The following is a 22,793-nucleotide window of genomic DNA, read 5'->3' on the forward strand; positions in this document are numbered from 1 at the left end:
CTAAATTTCTCTGATTTCACCAGTAAATAACTGGAGGTAATTAAATATTCCCTGCAAAGAATTTTAATTCTAGTATTTAACCCCAGAAAAAAACAAAGCGTATTTACTTCCCGGATACAGATGCAAATAGAAATAAAACACAGCTGCTGTTATTGCTCCATGGGCACCGTCTCTACTTGGTACCAAAAGAGATAATGATCTTGCAGTATAATTTTATAAGGAGGTAACAAAATCAATGACACTATCTCAAGTGTAAACACTGCAAGACCTTATCGCATTGCTGGTTAAGATAGGCTGTAACTGTGACAGCTGCTCACCGACCATTATATATTATTTTAGATGAAAGAAAACATGGACTAATAAATTACGATTTGACAGCATAAGAGTGTTGGTGGCCTTACAGCTTCATATTCAAGAATGAAACCAGCAATACACTTGTTGGATGAAAAGTCAACACAAAGCAACCATGCACTCAAGTGAAGGCAGTAATGGACAAATAATTTGGTTCATTTCCCATTAATAAAAATGGTAAGGTCTTCACAAAAGCATAAACAAATCTGCAAAGCCTTTGAGTCAACTGAAATTCCATGTAACCTTATAAAATATTATGAACCATAAAAATAAAAGGCTAAGATAAAGTTTAGGATGCTGTCAGGATGTGTTGTTTCCTTAGTTGTAATGACAGTGGAACCAGGAGGATCCCTTCAAAGGGTGATGATTAAAGAGTATCTATTGTTATGGAACTTCAACTTCATATAAATGATCAATTTATAGACATTCAAGCCCACAAAATAAAATCAATAATTACGAACCTCTATAACCAAGTCCATGAGATTTCAGAGCCGGACAAATCTGCTTTATAAATTCAACACTGACACAACTGGAGTGACCTTGGACAGGTTATTTAACTAAATAATCAAAGTTTTGAATGCAGATAATTCAGAATCATAAGTACCAAGTAGGATCGTTATGGGTACTAAATAACATAACTGAGCTCAAATGGTGCTTAGCACATAGTAAACACTTGAGGGTAAATGATAAGAGGATTCCTTTCTGTTTCTTTTCTCACTCTTCCTTAAGCTTTTCACAAATTTATATCCTTCTGTTCTCCTGATCTGAAATAGGATTTTTTTTTAGCTTGATCCAATGACTATTTATTCCAATTAGCTTGCAATGTATAAATTACTCTGTTCTCTGTATATCTTAAATTCAACATGCATTTTTAACATTAACAGTCCAAAAGGAAAGTCATTTGGAGTAACCCTTGTTTTCCTTTGCTATGCTGAGAAAGTTAACTGAGTTAGCCATTAGACTGTTTAATCAATGGAAAATACCTAACATCTTGACAAATTCACAAGCAGCAATGATGTGATGTAACGTCTTACTTGTTTTTCCTTGTTTCATTTCCTCTAAGTTTTTCATTACCTTGTATTTTAAATAAAATAAACCCTGGCTCATAGTTGGCATCTAATAAGTATTTGTTGAACTGAGAGGGAAGGAAATAAATGTTTTAATTATGGCAATGGCTCCATGAGAATGAATCCGTGAATATGAATTCATATGAAAAACTACTTCAGTTAATTTCTTGGGATAGGAGAAGGGTTAACTTGATTACATTATAAGGGGAAGCTGAACAATTTATAGCATCTTTTATTTACATTTAGTGTTTTAGTGTTAAAGGGACCCTAGAGATGAAATGGCTCAGCCTCCTTAATTTATAGAGGAGGAAACCAGAGCCCTGAGCTTAAACGGCTGAGCTGCAAGAAGAATTCATTTCTTTTTCTTTGCATTTGAGTCAGCTTCTAAAGGGACTTGCTCAAGGGCACTGGTTTTACTAAAACTTCCATCTATTCTAGGGGCACTTACATATCTACAAAAAATATACAGAAGTTAAAGGCCATGGTTAAGAACATCAGCTTTTGGATCAGAGAGACCTGGTTTCAAATCCCTTCTCCACTTACTAGTTATGTGACCTTGGACAGATTGTCCAAAGTATTCATCAAATTACCTGATCTCTCCATGCTTCAGTTTCCTTATCTATAAAGAGGCGATGACAAATCCTGTCTTCTTCGAAATGGAAATAACAAACCTTCATAGATTTATTATTGATAATAAATGTGATGAGGTATATAAAGGTTTATCACCAAGCCAGGTGATAGTAAGCAATCAGTACACATTAACTGTTATTATAAAATGAATTAGAAGCGGGAGAGAAAGTTGAAGGGAAGTGATATAGGCGAGGCTAGTCCTATATTTTGCTAATAGGAGGCCACAAATTTGGCTCCAAGCTTCCTTATAGCCAACATGGGGGAGGAAACGTGATTGACTACACAGTTCACAAAGAGGTTAGACATATTGATTTTACATGCCTGGCCAAACCAGAACCTCCCTCCTCTACTCCCATCTTTGTATTTCCATACAATTTCTCTTTCTACCACACATGTTAGTATAGGTTTGAGAGACTTGTTGAGTTACAATAGGGCTCCCCAAGTCTGCCCAAGACTCTGTCCTAGCATTTCTCACAGAGACCAGCCCACCCCTGCTTCTTGATAGCACCTGTAGGAGAGAACCCAGCTAAGTGTTTTCCGCTCAGCACATGCCATTCTCAGGAAGGCCAAGACCGTGGAGGAGGCCAGGGATGAATTTGGGGTCGTGTAGCATATCTCCATCACCTACATCAGGCACTCCTTAATAGTGGGAACCAGTGTCTTTACATATTCACTCATTCCATCTCACAGTGAGTAGGTGGTGGATACTCTGTAAATGTTTGTGATTTGCAGTAATAAATGAACGTATGTGGAGGAGTTACTGGTACGGAAGCCCTCGCATTTTTGGGTCTGGTTGTAACGGAGAGATTATTTCAGCCTGTACCGATTTTTTAGCCAACTCCAGTGACAGCATTCAAGGCTTAAATCTTGGTATTTTAAATGAAAAATAAAATCTCTGTGGACTCTTCTTTCCTGGGTTCTGATGTGCAATGACCTGTGTTATTAAATGTCAGAATGAAATAGAACCAGTTTTCTTAAAAAAGGAGAGAAGTACAGTTCTTGCACTTCTGGTATCTTTCAGAATAGGTATACTAATTGGTTACCTTCCAGGACAGGTACGTCACTATAACTCGCGTAAAGTCATGGCCAAATCTCATATCTCAAAAAAATAGTATATGGTTTGCTGGGGATATCACCTATAGGGGAAATGTAGAAAGGTTATGCTACATAAAAATACTTTTTAAATCTGCATCTTGAAATTATTGTAAAATACCCTAAATTTTCTGTAGAAAATATTCAAAGTTGCTTATTTTAGTTGGTATTCTTTCTTCCCATGTATTTGTTAGAGTCAAGAATCAATTCCTTTTCTCTGGATAATGATTCCCAAACCCATCTACCTTGAGTCTCTCCTCACTTACCCAAGTTAATAAAATCGGATGAAAGATAATATTGGCATTTAGTCAATGTGGTGTGTCTTTTTCTTGCTTGTTTTCTTACTTGAGATACAAGTAAGTATCTCATTCCAATTTAATTTACAAGCTAGGAATCCTTTAAATGTTAAACTCAAAATAAATTAAAAGGTTGTTTGAGGTAACTGGGGCTCACATAGAGCTAGTTGACTTGTTTCCTTATGCTATACCTAAGCCTGGATTTAAATAGTAAAATAGGGTTTTTGGGTTTTTAAAAAATTAATCTTTATTGGAGTATAGTTGATATACAATGCTGTGTTAGTTTCAGGTGTTTAGCAAAGTGAATCAGTTATACATATACATATAGCCACTCTTTTTTAGATTCTATTCCCATATAGGTCATTACAGAGTATTGAGTAGAGTTCCCTGTGCTATACAGTAGGTCCTTATTAGTTATCTATTTTATACATAGTAGTGTGTATACGTCAATCCCAATCTCCCAATTTATCCCTTCCCTCCCCTTTCCCCCCTTGGTAGCCATACGTTTGTTTCCTACACCTGTGACTCTATTTCTGTTTTGTAAATAAGTTCATTTGTACCGATTTTTTAGATTCCACATATACGCAATATCATGTGTTTGTCTTTCTCTGTCTGACTTAACTTCACTCAGTATGACAATCTCTAGGTCCATCCGTGTCGCTGCAAATGGCATTATTGCATTCTTTTTTCTATTTGACCAAAATAATAAGTCTTGTAACCCTTTTCTTCTTTCCTTTGCTTTTACCCTGTCTCAAGCCAACATGTCACTGAAAGATGAGCCAAGAGTAAATACCTCTGCACTGCAGAAAATTGCTGCTGACATGAGTAATTTGATAGAAAATCTGGACACACGGGAGCTCCACTTTGAGGGAGAGGAGGTGGACTACGAAGTGTCTCCCAGCGATCCCAGGATACGGGAAGGTAAAGACTGATGGTCTGAGCGAGGAGAAGAGAGTGTATCAGGTTGCTTGGCAGAGCACAGATTTGAAATAACCGGCAGATGATTGATCATCCTTGCTGATGTCACAACTCTGAGCTCATTTTCATTAGCTGTTTTCTTGTTGTAGCACGTTATGATTCTTAAAAAAGATGCCTGCTGGGGCTTCCCTGGTGGCACAGTGGTTGAGAGTCCGCCTGCCGATGCAGGGGTCGTGGGTTCGTGCCCCGGTCCGGGAAGATCCCACATGCCGCGGAGCGGCTGGGCCCATGAGCCATGGCCGCTGAGCCTGCGCGTCCGGAGCCTGTGCTCCCCAACGGGAGAGGCCACAACAGTGAGAGGCCCGCGTACCGCAAAAACAAAAACAAAAACAAGAAAAAGAAAAAGATGCCTGTAAAAAGCAAGTTATGCTAATATCATTGTGTTCTTGAAATAACTTTGTTTACTTATTTATTTTTTAGTGTATATCCCTTTCTCTGCTATTTATAAGACTCAAGGATTTAAGGAGCCTAATACACAGACGTATCTTTCCGGCTGCCCAATAAAAGTTCAAGTTCTGGAAGTGGAGCGCTTAACATCTACAAAAAGGGTCAGAGCATTTATAGACTCAACTTGTATCCGTCAATATATACGATTTAACACATTGCCTTGCAGTTTCCTTCCTCCTAGCTATGGCTATGCTTTTAACTTTCGGTTTGTGTTTTTGTTGATCACTTCTGAGTGCTCATCACCTCTCAAGTTTTTGCATCCTTCTCATTTAGTCTTTATTCTTATTCATCTGTTTCCCCATTCTGGAAAATGCTTTTTTAAAAAGGCACTTAAGGCAGATTGTAAGTTTAATAAATTGCGAAGGGCCTCTCCCCAGTTTTCTGTTCCATGTGGACTTGTGAGGCATTGCTCTAACACCTAGAAGGCCAGATGTAAGCCAGGGAAAAGTTTAGCTTTCCTAATGCTTGTTCAGCAAGAAAATAATGATACTACCTGGCTCTTGAAAGAAACAAAGCCAGGAGGCTGCACTGGCCAGTGCCATTGCCCAGAAGTGCTGCTGAGAGAGTTCTGCTGGCATACCCTGCCCTTCTGACTTGTTCCTAACACCATCCCTTAAGCTTCACTCATGTTTTCTCTTTAAGCTCTGGAAAGGCATTGGGAGTAGAGTTTTCATCAAGCAAACCTGCATTCTTTTGAAGGGGATTGGACTAGGAGAAGCTGTTAGGGTAGCTGCGTTTGCTCTGTTACTGACTGGATTTCACACTTGTCAAGTCTGAGGGTAGAGAACATTGACGCAGGCTGGTGGCCTTGGTCCGTTTGAGTTAAGCTCTGGCCCTGGCAGAGTAAGGCAGTCATTGGCTCCTGCCTCCGGGGAGGTGTAGAATAATCTTTCCGCCGGGGGCAGGCTCTGGAGGATGGCACGTGCTGCCCGCTTCCTGATGATCTTGCCTCGCGCTCTGTCCTGACCTACCTGTGCATGTCCCGGCTCCTAGTTTACAGCCACCTCGGTATTCAGCTTTCCTTCAGGCTCTTCCTGTGAGTTGGGTCCATATCTCCCTGATACACCACTGAACACAACCTACCAAGAAATGTCTCTAAAATGACCTTTGCCTTCTTATTTCGCCTACCAGCATTTAGATGGAGAGGTGATAACATGTGGAGGTTAAATGCACAGACTCCAGAGCCAGACCACATGGTTTAATTCCTGTCTTTGCATTGTGACCCTCAGCCATTTACTTAAACTCTCTGTTTCTCAGCGTATCCTCATCTGAATAATAGGTATCATAGGACACACCTTTTAGGTTTGTTATGAGGGTTTAATAATAATAAAACATAGTATAATATAAGAAAATTATATATTGTATTATACAAGTATATACTGTATAATACTATGTATTATTATTATTACTAGGTATCTGCTCATGTTATTTGTGAAGATAAATATTTAAGCCACCAAACCAGGGACTTCTCTTTGCTCACACTCTTCTGTTGGTCAAGTGAGTTTAGTTCTGTTCTTTTTTTATATATATTAACATTTTTCCTTTGGATCCTAATTTTTAAAGTATAGTTGATTTACAATATTATATTAATTTCAAGTTCTGTTTTAAATCTTAGTCTGTGTAGGAAAGCTAAGGAGCTTCCTTATCCTACTTAGTGTTTAGTTTACTAAGAAATATGAACTAAATTCATGCAGTTTGAATGTGATTTCAGGTAAGTAAAAATGACACTTTTCTAATGACTGAATGCATTCTGTGTGCCGGCTCATGGTTAGGCATTTCTCTTTTCACTCTCATGACGACCCTGAGGGACATATGTTGCCCCGCCTCCCCAGCAGGAGATCTCCCACTTGCCCCTCCCACTCCTCCTCCCACCCTTCTCCACCCTGTGCTCTGTCCCCCCAAGGCTTCCTTGCCTTTGTCTTCTGGCAGGGTTCAGGCAGTGGAGAGCCCAGACTGGGGCCACCCTGGCCTAGCTGTGTCCCTTGACCAAAGGCATCCTCCCCACAAGGCAGCCTCTTTACGTGGCTCTCTCCTTCCTACTCCAGCACCTGGTCTTGCCTCTTGTCCCTTTGGAACTGGGGATGCCTTCCTGAGTCCCAGGTAACTGTCCTCACGTTGTGGTTTCCTTACTCTTATCACACCTTCATGGGCAGTCCCTTTATTAAAACTTCTCACACTATTCCAGTTCCAAAAAGTTCCAATAATTCTGCTGGGATATTATCTGACAGAAGTGATGCTTCGCTAAGGCTTCATAGCTGGTAGGCTGCACTACAGTGTTTCAAGCCTTTAAAATCTTCAGAAAGGATGGGACAGGCTGTTTCCATTGGCCCACACTGCCTTAGAATTGCTAAGAAGTTTAGTGTCCACAATTCTGGGTTTATGTGTGAAGGATAAAACTTGGCACTTGCAGTGTTTTCTAAGTATTCAGTTTTCTTAGATTGGGAATATAATCCTAGGATATGGGGCAGCAGTGTTTTCTAAGTATTCAGTTTTCTTAGATTGGGAATATAATCCTAGGATATGGGGCAGCTCATTTAACTTGTATAATTTTTCTTATTTATTTGGCTTGTCTTAAACTGAGTACTTTTCGCTTGAATGCAGAGTTTCTGACCACTTTGAGTTCTCCTGCAACCTTCTCTCTGAAACATGATGCAGGATGATGCCTGTAATGTTGGCCAAGGTGAAAGACAGCATATAATATTAGACCCCAGAACTGGGTTTTTTCGACTTCTGGTTATAGTAACTGTCATGGATCCCAACTAGAGGCAAAGCAAGAGCTGGATTTGAATATTTACCAGCGATATGTTTGGATTCCAGGCTTAAGAGTACAAGTTACATTGATTCCCGTGCTCATTTTTATATACTACATCCACACAGCGTGGTCCATGCTTTAGAAGTTTGCAAAATGTACCAAACATCAGTAATGATTGGCAGCAGCCCGGGAATCACCCGTGGGGTTGCTGACACCAAAGCCTGGATAAGCTAGTAAAGTAGGAGACATTTACTTTCTTTCACCCCCAACACTTATCAATACCTGTGGCGCCTCAATCTCCCAGCAGGGGCCAGTGCCCTCTAGGTGGTCCAGTGTCCACTACCCTCCCCTGTCCTCCACACACCATGGGAACTTCTCCACAATCTCCTGTGCTTTATAAATATCCCTCCATCTCCTGACACTTTCCACAAAATCAAAACTTGTATCCCCCAGGTCTGTTAGCTCTTCTGATTGAAATAATTCACTAGTCACTAAGATATATTTGCATTTTAGTAAGAAATATTTTAAAAATTTTAAGTGGAAATTCATTCTAGTTAAGTAGTTGGGGAGATATTTTGTGTGTAGGAAGATCTTTTGCTTTTTTCCCTCTAATCATCCTGTACCTTCCTAGTCACTGGTGTTGCTTCAGGACAGGGAGACGTTATAGACGAGGATGGACCTTGCAAGGCATTTCAGAAGGAGAGGGCATTAGTGTCTTTTGTGAAGAGCTGAAGTGGGCTAAGAATGACAATGGAAGTCATTTCCTCCAGCTTCCCTCTCACCCCCTCCACTGTCTGTTCACTGCTTGTACTTTTGGACAATCCCCCGATGGCTGATTAGGGCTTTCACTCATTGTCTCTTTTACCTGGTTTCTTGTTTCAAGGGTGGATGTGTGTGTCTGTGTATGTGAAACAATAGGACTGATAGGGGTTTACCTTTGGTGTGACTCAGAGTTTGTCTTATGTATATCATAAGATGAATATTTAAGAGCATATTACTTCTGTCATCGGTCGTTTTGGAAAACTTTTTGCTTCAGTACTTACACAGAATAAGTAGGCTGTATTTAAAGATACATCCATGTTACTTATTACTTAGCTATTGTTCATTGAGAGATTTTGGAATTTTTGTTGTTATCTAAACTATCAACCGTTTTTATTTATCGCTATAGGTACCAAGCATCAATCTTTACACTATTGAATTAACACATGGGGAATTTAAATGGCAAGTTAAGAGGAAGTTCAAGCACTTCCAAGAATTTCACAGAGAGCTGCTCAAGTACAAAGCCTTTATCCGAATCCCCATTCCCACCAAAAGGTAACTGTCCCAGAATTAATTATAAAGTTGTCCCAGTATACAAGTTGGATTGAAAGAATATTTTATTCGTGGTATTGGTTAATTGGTCCATTGTTGGTGGATATTTTTTTATCAAATAGGCTCTTTTAAAAATAAGCTATCTCCTGAAAGATGCTGTGACAGTCATGGTTTAAAGAATAATCTAATAAATGTTTGCATTGTGTGTGTGTGTGTCTCTGTGTTTTAGACACACATTTAGAAGACAGAATGTCAAAGAAGAGCCTCGAGAGATGCCAAGTTTGCCCCGTTCATCTGAAAACATGATCCGAGAAGAACAGTTGTTTGGTAGAAGGGTGAGTCCTTTCACTCTTCTGTTGTTCTGAACATACTTGTGCAGTGCTGTAGAAACTTGGCATCTACTGCGGGGGGAGGTGGGCCTGGATGCAACTTCTCTCACCTGCTGATCCATCACCCAGGCTGGTTTAGCTTTTCTGGAACTAGTTAGGTAACCCTTCTTCCCCGAGCCACTCTGGCCCTGGGGAGGTTGCATTTTCCCAGAAGAGGAAGAATGTTCTATGTCAGGAGTGACTTTATGTGGAAGCTTCCTACCCCTCATAAACCTTTTGGGGTTCATTGTGAGGCAAGATTGAGCTCATCATTGAGGGCTTTGAGAGCTACTCTTTTTTTTTTTTTTTTTTTTATGCGGTACGCGGGCCTCTCACTGTTGCGGCCTCTCCCGTTGCCGAGCACAGGCTCCGGACGCGCAGGCTCAGTGGCCATGGCTCACGGGCCCAGCCGCTCCGCGGCATATGGGATCTTCCCAGACCGGGGCACGAACCCGTGTCCCCTGCATCGGCAGGCGGACTCTCAACCACTGCGCCACCAGGGAAGCCCTGAGATCTACTCTTTTAAAATAATCTATTTCCATATATTTGCTTCAGAATTTGTAGTGGCTTCTATGGGCACTATGGACAATATGGAGGTTCCTTAAAAAATCTAAAAATAGAGCTACCATATGACCCTGCAATCCCACTCCTGGGCATATAACAAGAGAAAACCATAATTAGAAAAGATACATGCACCCCAGTGTTCATTGTAGCATTATTTACGGTAGCTAAGACATGGAAGCAACCTAAATGTCCATCGACAGATGAATGGAAAAAGATGTGTTATATACATACTATGGAATATTACTCAGCCTTAAAAAAAGAATGAAATAATGCCATTTGAAACAACATGGATGGACTTAGAGATATCATACTAAGCAAAGTAAGCCAGAGAAAGAAAAATATCATATAATATTGCTTATATGTGGAATCTAAAAAATAGATACAGATGAACTTATATACAAAACAGAAATAGACTCACAGACATAGAAAACAAATTTATGGTTACCAAGGGGAAAAGTGGGGGGAGGGATAAATTAAGAGTTTGTATATTAACATATATACACTACTATATATAAAGTAGATAACCAACAAAAACCTACTGTATAGCACAGGGAACTATACTCAATATTTTATAATAACCTATACGGGAAAAGAATCTGAGAAAAATAGATATGTATGTGTGTATGTATAACTGAATCACTTTGCTGTACACCTGAAACTAACACAGTATTGTGAATCGACTATACTTCAATTAAAATAAATAAGTAAAAATTTAAAAAGAATTTGTAGTGGCTTGTTCTAAATATATGTAAATATCATTCCCAAACTATAGATGGGGCAGTTAGCGTCTCAGAAGAGAAGGACAAAGTACAGACACGTGCAGCAGTAGAACAGAAACCTCAAGACGGGGGACACTTCTGCCCACACTGATTCAGCGATATGGTGCTGCATAGGGCAGAAGATTAATTCACTTTTTACCAGAAAATTAACACATAAATGTCAGTTCTGTTTTGTAATCTGAAAGTTTTATGTTCTGAGAGGGATGTATTCAGGGTTCCTTGTCCAATGGAAACATTAATAAATAAATAAATAACTTACAGAAGTTAAGGTGGAACAGTCATGTCATTTGTCACTGTTTACATTTCCCCCTAAGTATGCTGATATCTCTAATGTAAAATATTTGCATTACAGAAACAACTAGAGGATTACTTGACAAAATTACTAAAAATGCCCATGTATAGAAACTATCATGCAACAGTAAGTACTATTCAGTGATTTAAATTTTGAAATAATTTATAAAACTGTAAAGCTAAATTTTGGATCATTTTATTAACACAAGTGCTTGTATTCACTTCTGCATTATTCCTTGGGTTAAACTAAATGAAATGAATCCAAAATTGATTTGTCAGCAAGGATCCAGTATATGAGGATGCTGTTTTTAAAATATCAACTATAACAATTAATATGTCTATAACAACAGATTTAAATGAACTTGAAATGCTACCACAGGCTAGGTTATCTAGAAATCAACCTCCTTCTCTCCTCAGGCTTCCAGAATAATGCCGAAAAGCATTTCTAATGCTGAAGAAAAAACATTGAGTAGTAGGTGATGAAAACAGTTGAGCAGAGTGGAATACCCAAAGATTATACAGAGCATACTGTGATTGCCATCTGATTGGCCTGTGATGCCCGTAAAAGGCTTGTCTTTTCACGAGTAAGTGAGAAGCATGGGAAAAGCTAAGGAGAGAGAAAGCTCTAGAGAATTCAGAGAAACGAGGAGAGGTGGTGAGGCTTGGAAGCAGCTGCACAGACTTAAGTTTGGGAGGCACGTGGCTGGCAAGCAGGAGGAAGTGGGCTTTACAGAAGGCATCGGAAAACAATGAGCTCTGCCTTCTTAGAGGCCCTGGAGGCCTGGGGCAGGGGTAGGGGCGTGGTGGTGGTGGTGGTGGTGTTAAAGGGTTAGCCTTCAATTATCCAAAGGTTCAGATAACTGAGAGGGCACTGCATTATCATATTCTGTGCCTGTGTATGTATAAACCGTATTGCTGTGGAGGTTGAGTATGTGTGTATGGTATGTGTGCAGAAATTCAGAGTAGCTGCAGCTATGATTCGGCCTCTAGTTTAGAGAATGGCATGCACACATGAACAGAAAGAGGGAAGCCTACTGTATTTAGGAGAGGAAGCAAGGGTGCCTTGACTCTTGGGAGTTTTTTGGTGCCTCGCTGCCCTGTTGCTGCCTGCCTATGTGTTGTTAATGGGTGCTGGGCATGCACCTAGCTGGTCCCCTTTACACACAAACGACCTGGGGCCGGGCCACAGCCCACCTTCTGCAGCAACTTGCACTGTGATGTTCCATTGACTTAAAGGACCTTCTGTGGTTTCATAATCCTGGAGAAGCGTTTTCCCAGGGAAACCAGCAATTTGGATCCAACCAGAGAACCTCAAGAGAAGGCTGATGGGAAGGATTTCTTCCTTTCTAGGACTCAGGAATGTGCATCTTTGAAAGAACATAACGAATAAGGATATTACTTCTATTATTACTAAAAATGCTGCTTCCTGTCGTATTCTCTGAAATCAGACATGCTGTTTTCTTTGATAGAGAATTATTTAAATGCGTGCTAGTACCAGCATGCAATAATTTTCCATTTGTTTTACTTTCCTGCCTGCCTGTGACTTGGCTTTAATATTTCTTTTGGCCCTTGAACAGTACTTGCTGAGTTTAGTCTTCTTTTTCTGCATGCCTTTCTATATTTTGGAGTCTAATGTTGATTTTTAAATGGTTACATTTTTTCAAAATGTTCATTTTAATTTCTTTTCCAATTATAAAAATCTTTTAAAAGTTGAGCCATATTGTATTTAGATATTCCAGAATGTCTTCTAAACATTTCCTTTGGAAGGGAAAACCTGGTTTAAACTGACTGAATATATATGTTCCTTCTTATTTTTTATTTTATTTTATTTTTTGCTGCACTGCGCAGCTTGCAGGATCTTAGTTCCCTGACCAGGGATTGAACCCGGGTCCACGGCAGTGAAAGCACTGAGTCCTAACCACTGTACTGCCAGCTGCCAGGCAATCCCTCTTTTTTGGTGGCTACTTAGATTATTCTCCCTAACAGCGGAATTCTCCGAAATACTTCAAGCATGGGATACAATTTGATCTGTCTTAATTTTCTAACGTTATTTTCCTCTCACACTAATTATAATTTGTCCCAGAGACTAGATTTGCAGGCCTCTGTCTCATATTCGAGAAATTAGATTGGCATCTGTGTGTCTCCTTTGATAATTGTGAGACATATTAAAACTTCTGTCTGCACAAAACATATTAAAAGTTATTTTTATATAATTACATATAATTAACTTATATTTTTATAAGTGTAAAACGAGCCCCTAGTAATTTCTAGGGTCCGTTATTACCCCTCAGGTTTGTTGCTTGTCCCTTTGGCATGGGAACCCTTTGCTTCCCTGTTTCCCTAACATTTAAATGTGCTTTTCACCAGTTCCATTGGAAAGAAAAAAGATATTGATTAGTACATTATTCAGAGATCAATAAGCCCTATGGACTATTGTCAGGCTAAATTGATCTTTAAATTCTTATTCCTGAGAATCGCCTGCCCAAATCGAGAATGGAATTCTTATCCTTGAAAATGCATGGAGAAGTTTGGACAATACCATATTATATTTCAAATTGTATTATTTAGGATTGCTTCTAAATTGGCTTTGCCACATTTTTTTTCAAATCCATAAATCTGTATTAGAACATTTATTGCCAAATATTTTTTTTCTATGTAATAAGACTAGTTCTTCCTCCAGATTTCTCTTTAGTAAACCATTAGGATAAATTTAAATTTTATCTTAATACACAACTTTACATTTTCTGCATTACTAATGTGCACCTTTTTATTTAGATGAAATTCTTTACATTTAGCAATTTTGGTATGATATTCTGAAGTTATCGTTTCTGAATTAGTTCAATGAATATTTCTGTTGTCAACTATTTGATACGAGCTATGTGCATAAGAAAATATCCAGGTAATAGATAAGTGGTTTCCCTGTTTGTTTGCTTTTCATTTCCTATTAGATAAGTGTTTCCCTGATGTTTGCTTTTCATTTCCTATTCTTCCATTCAACTAGTCTCTGACTTTGCATAATTTAGTTACACCTCTGTAGTAGTTTCTTCCAGTGTAAACTAGGGCTAGTATTTTTCTCTCTGCTCCTTAGAGATAAAATGAGAATTTATGGCTTAGGATCTTGAGACATTTTGGATTCTGTGGCTTAAAGTCTGTGGTATCACTTCTAGTAACCTATGTATTTCTATATTTTCTGATTAGAAAGCAGTTCCACAAATCAGATTTTGAAAATGTGTGGTACCGAATTACCACGTTTTATATAAGAAATAAAATGTAAAGACCTTGACTTTTTCAAAATCCTTATAAAAAGTCCTATGTGAGGATATGTTTGATTTGGGGTTTTCAAAGATATTTAAATCCTTTTGAATTTCAAAGACTTCTTCAAATAACCCTAAGAAAGAAAACTGAGCATTTAATTGGACTTCACAAGTACTGACAGCTTTGAGAGGTGTGTAATTTTTCTTACAAGGTTAATATTAGAGCGTCCCAATCACGTATACAAAACTTCAAAGGAAAATTGTTATGTTTCATTTTATTAATCCCATTTACAAGCCCAGATCAAGTGCCGTTTCCTCTGTGATGTCACATTAGCTAGGAAGTGGTCACCCTCTCCCTATAACTCTCTAACTTTATAACTACTTTTCCATGTAACTGTTATGGTTCTTCCCATAGAACTTGGTTGATGTGGAGTATTTTCCACGTCTGTTCTCCCCTTTGCCTCCTAATGCCAGGAGTGTATCTTTTTTGTCTTTAATTTTCTGTTAAGGCTGTTCCTGCCATGGTCTACTGCCATTGGCAGATCTCTCCATGACCTTCTTGAGCATTTGTCTCTTCATCTTAGAGCACACGTCACTTTCTTGATTGTATTAATTGTGTATATATGCTTTCAGGGCAATACCATTGTTTCAGGGCAATACTCTTTCAGGGCAATACCATTGTTATTGATCTGTGTCGTCTGTAGAGTACCCCAGACGTGTTTATACGTGAAGGTACCTAATAATATCTTTCTGAATGCATAAATTTCCCCCCCTCTTTTTTTTGCTTTCTAAAGTTTGGATTTTTGGCCTCTTTTCAGACAGAATTCCTTGATATAAGCCAGCTGTCCTTCATCCATGATTTGGGACCAAAGGGCATGTAAGTTCCACTGTCGGATCTCTAAGGAGAAGTGTGAAAAGTTGATGAGCATTAACACTTGATTTTTTAACATTTGCCAAGGTGATAGAGCTCACCTGGCTTCACTGATAGCTGCTTTTCTTCCCAACAGAGAGCAACTGAGGGACCTATTTATACAAAACAGCGTATCTTGCTACTTTAAACAAGGGTGTCAACTGCTCTACTCTCCTCCTCTAACCCCAGAGTAGGGGTGTTTAACAGAGGTAGCAAATATGATGTGTGGGAGAATGCCTTAAAAATCAAATATACAAGATCCCTTCTTTTAATCACTTATACTAAAAATAATACTGTATAAAATGTATGCCAAGTAACAGGATTGAAATTTACTTAATGATTATTTTCCTTCATAATATGAGAGCCTGATATTACAAAGAGCTTAACTTTTGTAGTAAAGAGCATTGATAGCAGCTGTTTTAATTTTTGTTTGTTTAGCCATTATTATTATTCTTTCTTTTCACATCTTTCAAAACCAGGATATTTTTTCTTCCAAAGTATCGATAATAGCTTTGCTCTGCTTCTTTGGCATGGCTTTGTACCAGAACTGTAGGTGAAGGGATGCAGAAATATATCTCTGGAATCTGTGTGTGAGCACCTCCAGTGGTCTCAACAGCAGCTGAACATTCCCCGTGCAGGCATTTAGCAACGTGTGGGGTCTTTTTCAGGCTGTCACAGTGACTGGAGGGAATGCTCAGCATTTAGAGCCAGAAGCTGGAATGCTTACGGTCCTGCAGTGTGTGTAACAGAATTATGCTGCCCCCAGTGCCAACAGGCCTGCATCTGACCGGAGTACTTTAAAAGATTAGCTGCTGGAGTACTCAGCCTAGTAAACATAGCATTGAGCTATTTGACAGTGAAAGAGGAAAAACTGGGGAGGAAAGACATGGGAGAATGAAACGGTATATTTAGTTCTAAGTTGTGAGGCTGTATCAGCTAAGTGTGAGCTGGAAGCTTGAAGATGATGGGTTAACTTGATGTCTCTTTCAGAGAAGGTATGATAATGAAAAGATCCGGTGGACACAGAATACCAGGCTTGAACTGCTGTGGTCAGGGAAGGGCCTGCTACCGGTGGTCCAAAAGGTAGGACTTGAGAGTTTTGTGTGTTTGTTTTAATAAACTGAGTATTTGGGGAGTTTTTATATACTAGTTTTCAGTGATAAATCTTTGAAAGTCATGGCAGAGCAAATTTTAAATTAAGTTCCAGGTTTTAGTTCTATTTAAACATTCTACTCAAACTTGGACTTGTAAGCAGAGTGTGCCAATTGTATACATAAAGACCTAGTGGACCATAGGATTCAAAAATTGCTCTGCGTGGGCTTCCCTGGTGGCGCAGTGGTTGAGAGTCTGCCTGCCGATGCAGGGGACACAGGTTTGTGTCCCGGTCCGGGAGGATCCCACATGCCGCGGAGCGGCTGGGCCCGTGAGCCATGGCCGCTGAGCCTGCGCGTTCGGAGCCTGTGCTCCGCAACGGGAGAGGCCACAACAGTGAGAGGCCCGCGTACCGCAAAAAAAAAAAAAAAAAAAAAAAGAAATGGAAGCCTTGATCTGGTCCCTTTTGTCATTTATTGAGTGCCTAACGTTTGCCAGGCTGTATTCTAGCCGCTGTGAGAACAGTGGTGAACAAGACGAGGTCCCTGCCCTCACAGAGCTCTATTGGAGGGGAACGCAGGCAGTGGAGAAGCTGACAAGCAATGTGAACAACATCAACGCAAGTGGTGATCAGAGCTTCGAAGGAAAAAGAAGGCAATGGGATAATGAGGGACTTGAGGACTGCAGATGGCGACTTTAGCTCTGGGAGCCAAGGAACTGATGTTTGAGTTTAACCTCTATGAGAAGGGGCAGCCCAAAAAGATGGGGGGGAAGACTTTGTTATATAAAGGAAATACACCTCCCCGACTTTTAAAGTCTGGATTATATTAGACTTCAACCAGGACAATCTAAAAAGATATGATCCTCCCAGGAATGAAATGTGTCATCATTTTAAATTGTATAAATCTTTCCATGAAGCTTGAAGCCTTGGTTCCATATGAATAAGTATTTCCTGAGTCACTTTCGTGGGGTATAGAATGTCAGTACCAAATAAAGATGATAAGATATAGCTGACAGAATTTGTGTCGAAAATTTCCCACACTAGAAGGCTATTGGTGTCTAAACGGGAGTTTACTTTTAAGGGCAACACTTGGTCATAACTCTTTTTGTTATTTTTGTATCCATAAAAAACCATTCTGATTGCTTTATATATTCTATATTGACAAATTGCCATAAGGCAAACAAGGCAATCAAACTTTCAGTCAAGTCTCATAATGACCTTGTCTCAGGCACAAGTAGAAAGAAAAAAAAAATGGCAAACACAGCAAACATTTCTTCCCACAATTTAAAACATCTACTTAAACAGCACATCCTATTGATGGACTAGATGTTTCTTATCTCAAATAATGTCTTAAAAGAAAGAGAGAGTTTTTAACACATTTAACATTTACTTTACTGAACTGTGAGCTATACCAAGAATTACAATTTTTAGACAGTGACAGTGTCTAAATGATTTCATTTACTCTGGGGCCCATTTGTACAGCCATTATTTAGGCAAAAGGATTGCTTTGCCTGAAGACTTGCTCTCGGCCCTGGGAAGATACCAGTGGACGTGACACACATTCCCTGCTCTCAAGGCTCTCATTTTCTAGTGGAGGAGAGACAATAAACAAGCAGACATAAATAGTTCCAGATAGTGATAAGTGCTATGAAGAAGCTAAACAGGATGGAGTAGTGGGTGGGATGGGAGCCCAGGAAAGCCTCCCTGTGGAGGAATGCTTAAACCAAAGGTTGATAGATAGGAGGGGACTGCCCATGGGAGCATCTGGAAGAAATAATTTCTGGGTGAGGAATAGCAAACGTGGAAGCCCAAAGAACAAGTGTAGCAAGTCTCAGGACCAGTGCGACCACCGTGGTGGGAGTGAAGGGGAGGAGATGAGGCTGAGAAGGTGATGTCTGGCTCATGTGGTCTCTCTCTATCTTAATGACACGGCAAGTAGTAGCACAGGCGGTCACATCTTGTTAGAACAGACCGTAATCTCACCTTGTTTAGAACAAGAGTACTCATAAAAGCTCACGTATATTGGTGCCAGGTATTGTGTTAAGCAATGTCCACGAATCATCTCAGTGATTCCTCACAAACACTTATGAGCTGGGCATTATTGTTATCCTCATTTTATGGATTTAGACCTCAGGCTCAGTTACCCAAGTTCACAGAAGTGCACAAGTGGCAAAACCGGAACTGGAGCCCAGGGAGGCTGACTTCAAGGCAGACGCTTAGTCCCTGAGCAGCAGGGACTGACCCCCTGAAGGCTGCTTGGTGGATTCCTTCTTGATGCATATTCTCCTGTTAAAGAAAAACATCTGTTGACAAAAGAGAGAAAAGGGAGAAACCAGAAGAGGTTTAACGAATGGCATGATTAAGAAGAGCTTTAAATAAAGGCCAGGCATCCATTCACCTTATATCTAATGACCATTGTAGAGAACAACTCATCATTGTCCAAACGGAAACCAGTATCTTTGGCCTTCAACTTTCAAACTCCAGCAGTCACTACTAAACTGTTCTGTATTTCCAGGCTCCACATCTTGGACTTCCTTTCTCAGTGTGACAAACCTGCCAGCTGTGGTTTTCAAAGCCTGTGGCTCCTTCCCCGTCAGCAATATAGCACGCCGGAGCTCTGGGCCTGTGCCCTGCTGTCTGCTCTCTAGCTTGCATTGAAAGTCAAGCTGGGACAAGGGACTGTAGCTAAAGAAGGACCTTTACCAGATATGTGATCCATCTACTCTCTTTTAACCTTGACCATCTCTTTATCAACAGGCAGCTACATGTCTGGACTCATAACTCAGCCCCATCAGAATGCCCTAGTTACCATGTGATATCATGGCCTTGGCATTTATATTGAGCAGAGTTATGAGAATTCTTATAAAACATAAATTTCTGCATTTGCTGAAAATTATTGAGAATGTTATCCATTAATATTGTTCAATTACCTTATTAGGTTCCAAGTGAGAAACTTCCTTTGGAATTTAGTTTTTTGGTGGGCGACCTCTTTATGTCCTTAATTTATTCATTTGATAAGAAAAACCAGGAAGGGACTTCCCTGGTGGCTCAATGGTTAAGAATCTGCCTGCCAGTGCAGGGCCATGGGTTCAAGCCCTGGTCCGGGAAGATCCCACATGCCGCGGAGCAACTAAGCCCGTGCACCACAACTACTGAAGCCCGCGCACCTAGAGCCCGTGCTCTGCAACAAGAGAAGCCACCGCAATGAGAAGCCCACGCACCGCAACGAAGAATGACCCCTGCTCGCCGTGACTAGAGAAAGCCCGCGCACAGCAACAAAGACCCAACGCAGCCAAAAATAAATAAATAAATTTACAAAAAAAGAAAAAAAAAGACGGAAAAACCAGGAAGCTCAAACCCACATTGGCATGCCATCACCGTAATTATATTAGCGTTGTGGCTAGGTATTTGCTTTCTGTGACGTTGATATTTTTCCTTTTTATTAACCATACCAAATGTATGTCCTTTATTATGTTATCCTAAATCCATCCCACGCCCTTTTATTGGAAAGGAGACAGCCTATATATTAAAAAACAAATGAATTAAATGAAACCATGTGGAAATCAATGTAGATTTGTCTACATTAAATCCCAGATTAGAGAGCCACTAAAATGTAATGTGGTTAGCAATTTCAGTAATGATTTGTTATACATTTCTTTTAAATGCTGAGTTCACATGTTACGTTTACAGTATTAGTCAATTTATGTTCAGGTGTTCTGGCCTTACCTATTTCATAATGTGCTTTACGTTGCCTAGTGTGTGATATAATACTCCCATTGTTACTTTATTTAGTTATCGACCGATTCATTTGATCACTATACAATCTCAGGTGAATATGATGTTACATGCAGCTTGACAAAGTTGCCATTTGTTTTCACTTCAAATCAATCCCACCCTTTCTCTCTCGCTCTTGCCACTGTCAGTGTCACGCCTATCATCTGCGTCCTGACTATGCAGGGTGAGGTCCTAACCTCAGCATCCCCTTCGAGTCTTGTTAGAATGCAGAATCTCAGGCCCCGCCCCAGGCCTACCGAATCAGAATCTGCATTTTAACAGGATCCCCTGGTGATGCATATTCACAGTGAAGTGGTGAGAAGCACTGTTCTCTATTACTACAGCAGCTTGCTAACCTGCTACAGGACATCCTTCTTTATCCTTCAGACCTTTCTAAAATATAGTTCCCATGATTTACTGTCCCATTGCCTTGCCAGGGCAGGAGGATTCCTTTATTTAAAAGGCATCTGGGTGTTGTTTTAGAAACACAGATTGTCCGGCCTTTTTAATGGATCTGTGGTAGGGCCTAGGAATCTACTGTTTTTTTAACAAGCATCTCGAGAGATTCTGATGATCAGGCAAGTTTAGAAAAAACTGGTTCCATGATGTAAAGTCATCCTCCTTCACATGGCCTTCAGACCCTCCTCAGTGTGGCCTTTGCCTGTTCCCCACGCCCACCCCACCTAACTTCACTGTCCATTTTCTCATACTACACCTCCTGAAACCCCGGCCTCTCCAGACTTTCTTCCAATACAGGCAGCATTCCCACACGTTAGAGCCTTTGCTAACTTCCCTCCATACGGGATGTATACCTTGAACCCTTTGGGCTCTACGTGATGGGCTTCTTCCTGGCCTCCCTCAGACACCAGCTCTTTGGGAGAATGCCACTAGCTCATTCTCTTAGTGAGAACTAAGGACTCCCCCCTCCTTACACACATCACTTTTTGCTTTTTTCCTCTAGTACCTATCCATTCAGCCTAGAATTGTCATCGTGCCCCACTAGCCTAATAAGCTCCTTTGAGAACATGTCTGATTTATCTTTGTGTTGTTTCTACCTCTGCCCGAACTCCCAGTTTATCACTGTACTTTTGCATCACGAGGCTCTCATATAGATATTGGATTGAATGCCCATATACTTTTGAGAGACCATGTTCCACTGAGCATCATTTATTAATGGTCCTTAAAGCCACCAATAATTTGAAATGAACAACAATATGTAGATTTTTGGATGCTTACTGGATTTTCTTGAAAGGGGGGTTTTACTTACTCAGACTCATTGGCCTCTTTTTTTTTTTTTTTTTTTTGCGGTACGCGGGCCTCTCACTGTTGTGGCCTCTCCCGTTGCGGAGCACAGCCTCCGGACGCGCAGGCTCAGAGGCCATGGCTCACGGGCCCAGCCGCTCCGCGGCATGCGGGATCCTCCCGGACCGGGGTACGAACCCGTGTCCCCTGCATCGGCAGGCGGACTCTCAACCACTGCGCCACCAGGGAAGCCCCTCATTGGCCTCTTTTATGGTGGTTTATTTTAGCAAACACCAACCCATTACACTTTTCGAACAACTATGGCGCCTGCTTTGCATCCTATTAGCGCTGCCTGCCCATATCAGGGGCATTCTTCCAGGATTTGCCATTAGTGTTTAAAGAGCTAATGAATTATTTTGAATTGCTTGGTGCCAGTACTTCTCAAAAATCACACTAGGAAGATTTTTTATTGTTTCTTGTTTTATAGTGTTTTCATATTTTTTAAAAAATAGATCCCTTGTGTAAAAAATAAAATTATGTTTACTGTCTGCTAGAGTGTTTACTTCAGATGTGTCATAATAATTTGTTCTTTTTGTTTCAGTATTTCAGTACAACTTTAAAAATACTTATTTCCTTCTTACAGGTGGTTGATAGTAAAAGATTCCTTTTTACTATATATGAAACCAGACAGTGGTGCTATTGCCTTCGTACTGCTGGTAGATAAAGAATTCAGAGTTAAGGTGGGAAAGAAGGAGACGGAGACAAAATATGGACTCCGAATTGATAATCTTTCAAGGTACAAATTGGAAATATTTTTAAAAGATTTCTCTAAAAGCAGAGTTTTTCTCCCAACCTTAAGTGAAGAAGATGGTAAAATAATTTAGATGTTAGAAAATTGTTATTTAGAACTCATTCTCAATCAAAAGTGATGAAACTACTTTTCTTTTTGTATATTTTTAAGATGTGAATTACATATGTACACGAGTCAGAATAAAGGATCCCATGTGTTGCTATGTGCCTGTTTTAATAAAATATATGCCTATTTTAACAAAATTGACTACCCAATAATACCAATTTACCAAACAGATAAGGAGTAATAATTCATATTTTTAAAAAGTAAAATTTTACTTTATAAATTGATATCCTTTTATTAACAGAACATGTAAAAAGTGATTTGATTAGAAAAATTCTGTTTACATACAGATTTTAAGAAAGATACCTTGAAGGATACTCAACTGTACATTTACTATAGATTTTATTAGCGAGTGTGTGTGTGTGTGTGTGTGTGTGTGTGTGTTGATAAATGTTTGTTTCTGGAAGACTGTAGTTATACAATATACGTGTCTTTATATATACATCTGTCTCTATGAAGTTCAGCCTCATGTATATAAATACTTATACATTTCTCTCTTTATACACACTGACATTAAATATATATATATATTATATAAATATGCTACTCAGTAATATGTTTGCATGTGTGTTTGTGTGTGTGAAAATAAGTGCTGAACTTCCTGATCTCTGACAATAGAAGGTTCAGGATTGGTTATTGGAAATGTAGTGGTGCTGCCAATAAACCTCCCTCCTGGGAATC

At 39.8% G+C, this 22,793-nt stretch overlaps 1 protein-coding gene across 5 annotated transcripts in view; it reads left to right on the forward strand.

Annotated features, from left to right (window-relative positions):
* PLD1 (phospholipase D1) overlaps positions 1–22,793 on the forward strand; it is a 200,263-nt gene that overhangs the window by 81,549 nt on the left and 95,921 nt on the right. For 3 of the 5 annotated variants that reach the window (XM_060011141.2, XM_060011143.1, XM_060011142.1), the window contains exons 2-9: positions 4,193–4,357; positions 4,835–4,962; positions 8,782–8,927; positions 9,154–9,259; positions 10,988–11,053; positions 14,999–15,057; positions 16,081–16,173; positions 21,843–21,995. In XM_060011141.2, the coding sequence (XP_059867124.1) occupies positions 4,198–4,357; positions 4,835–4,962; positions 8,782–8,927; positions 9,154–9,259; positions 10,988–11,053; positions 14,999–15,057; positions 16,081–16,173; positions 21,843–21,995 (911 nt within the window). In that variant the 5' untranslated portion in view covers positions 4,193–4,197. Of the gene's footprint in view, positions 1–3,962; positions 4,358–4,834; positions 4,963–8,781; positions 8,928–9,153; positions 9,260–10,987; positions 11,054–14,998; positions 15,058–16,080; positions 16,174–21,842; positions 21,996–22,793 lie in introns of those variants that run through there. The other 2 variants (XM_060011139.1, XM_060011140.1) reach the window with 1 other exon arrangement.

This window comes from Delphinus delphis, chromosome 4 (assembly GCF_949987515.2).
Source record: "Delphinus delphis chromosome 4, mDelDel1.2, whole genome shotgun sequence".
Classification (NCBI taxonomy): Eukaryota; Metazoa; Chordata; class Mammalia; order Artiodactyla; family Delphinidae; genus Delphinus; species Delphinus delphis.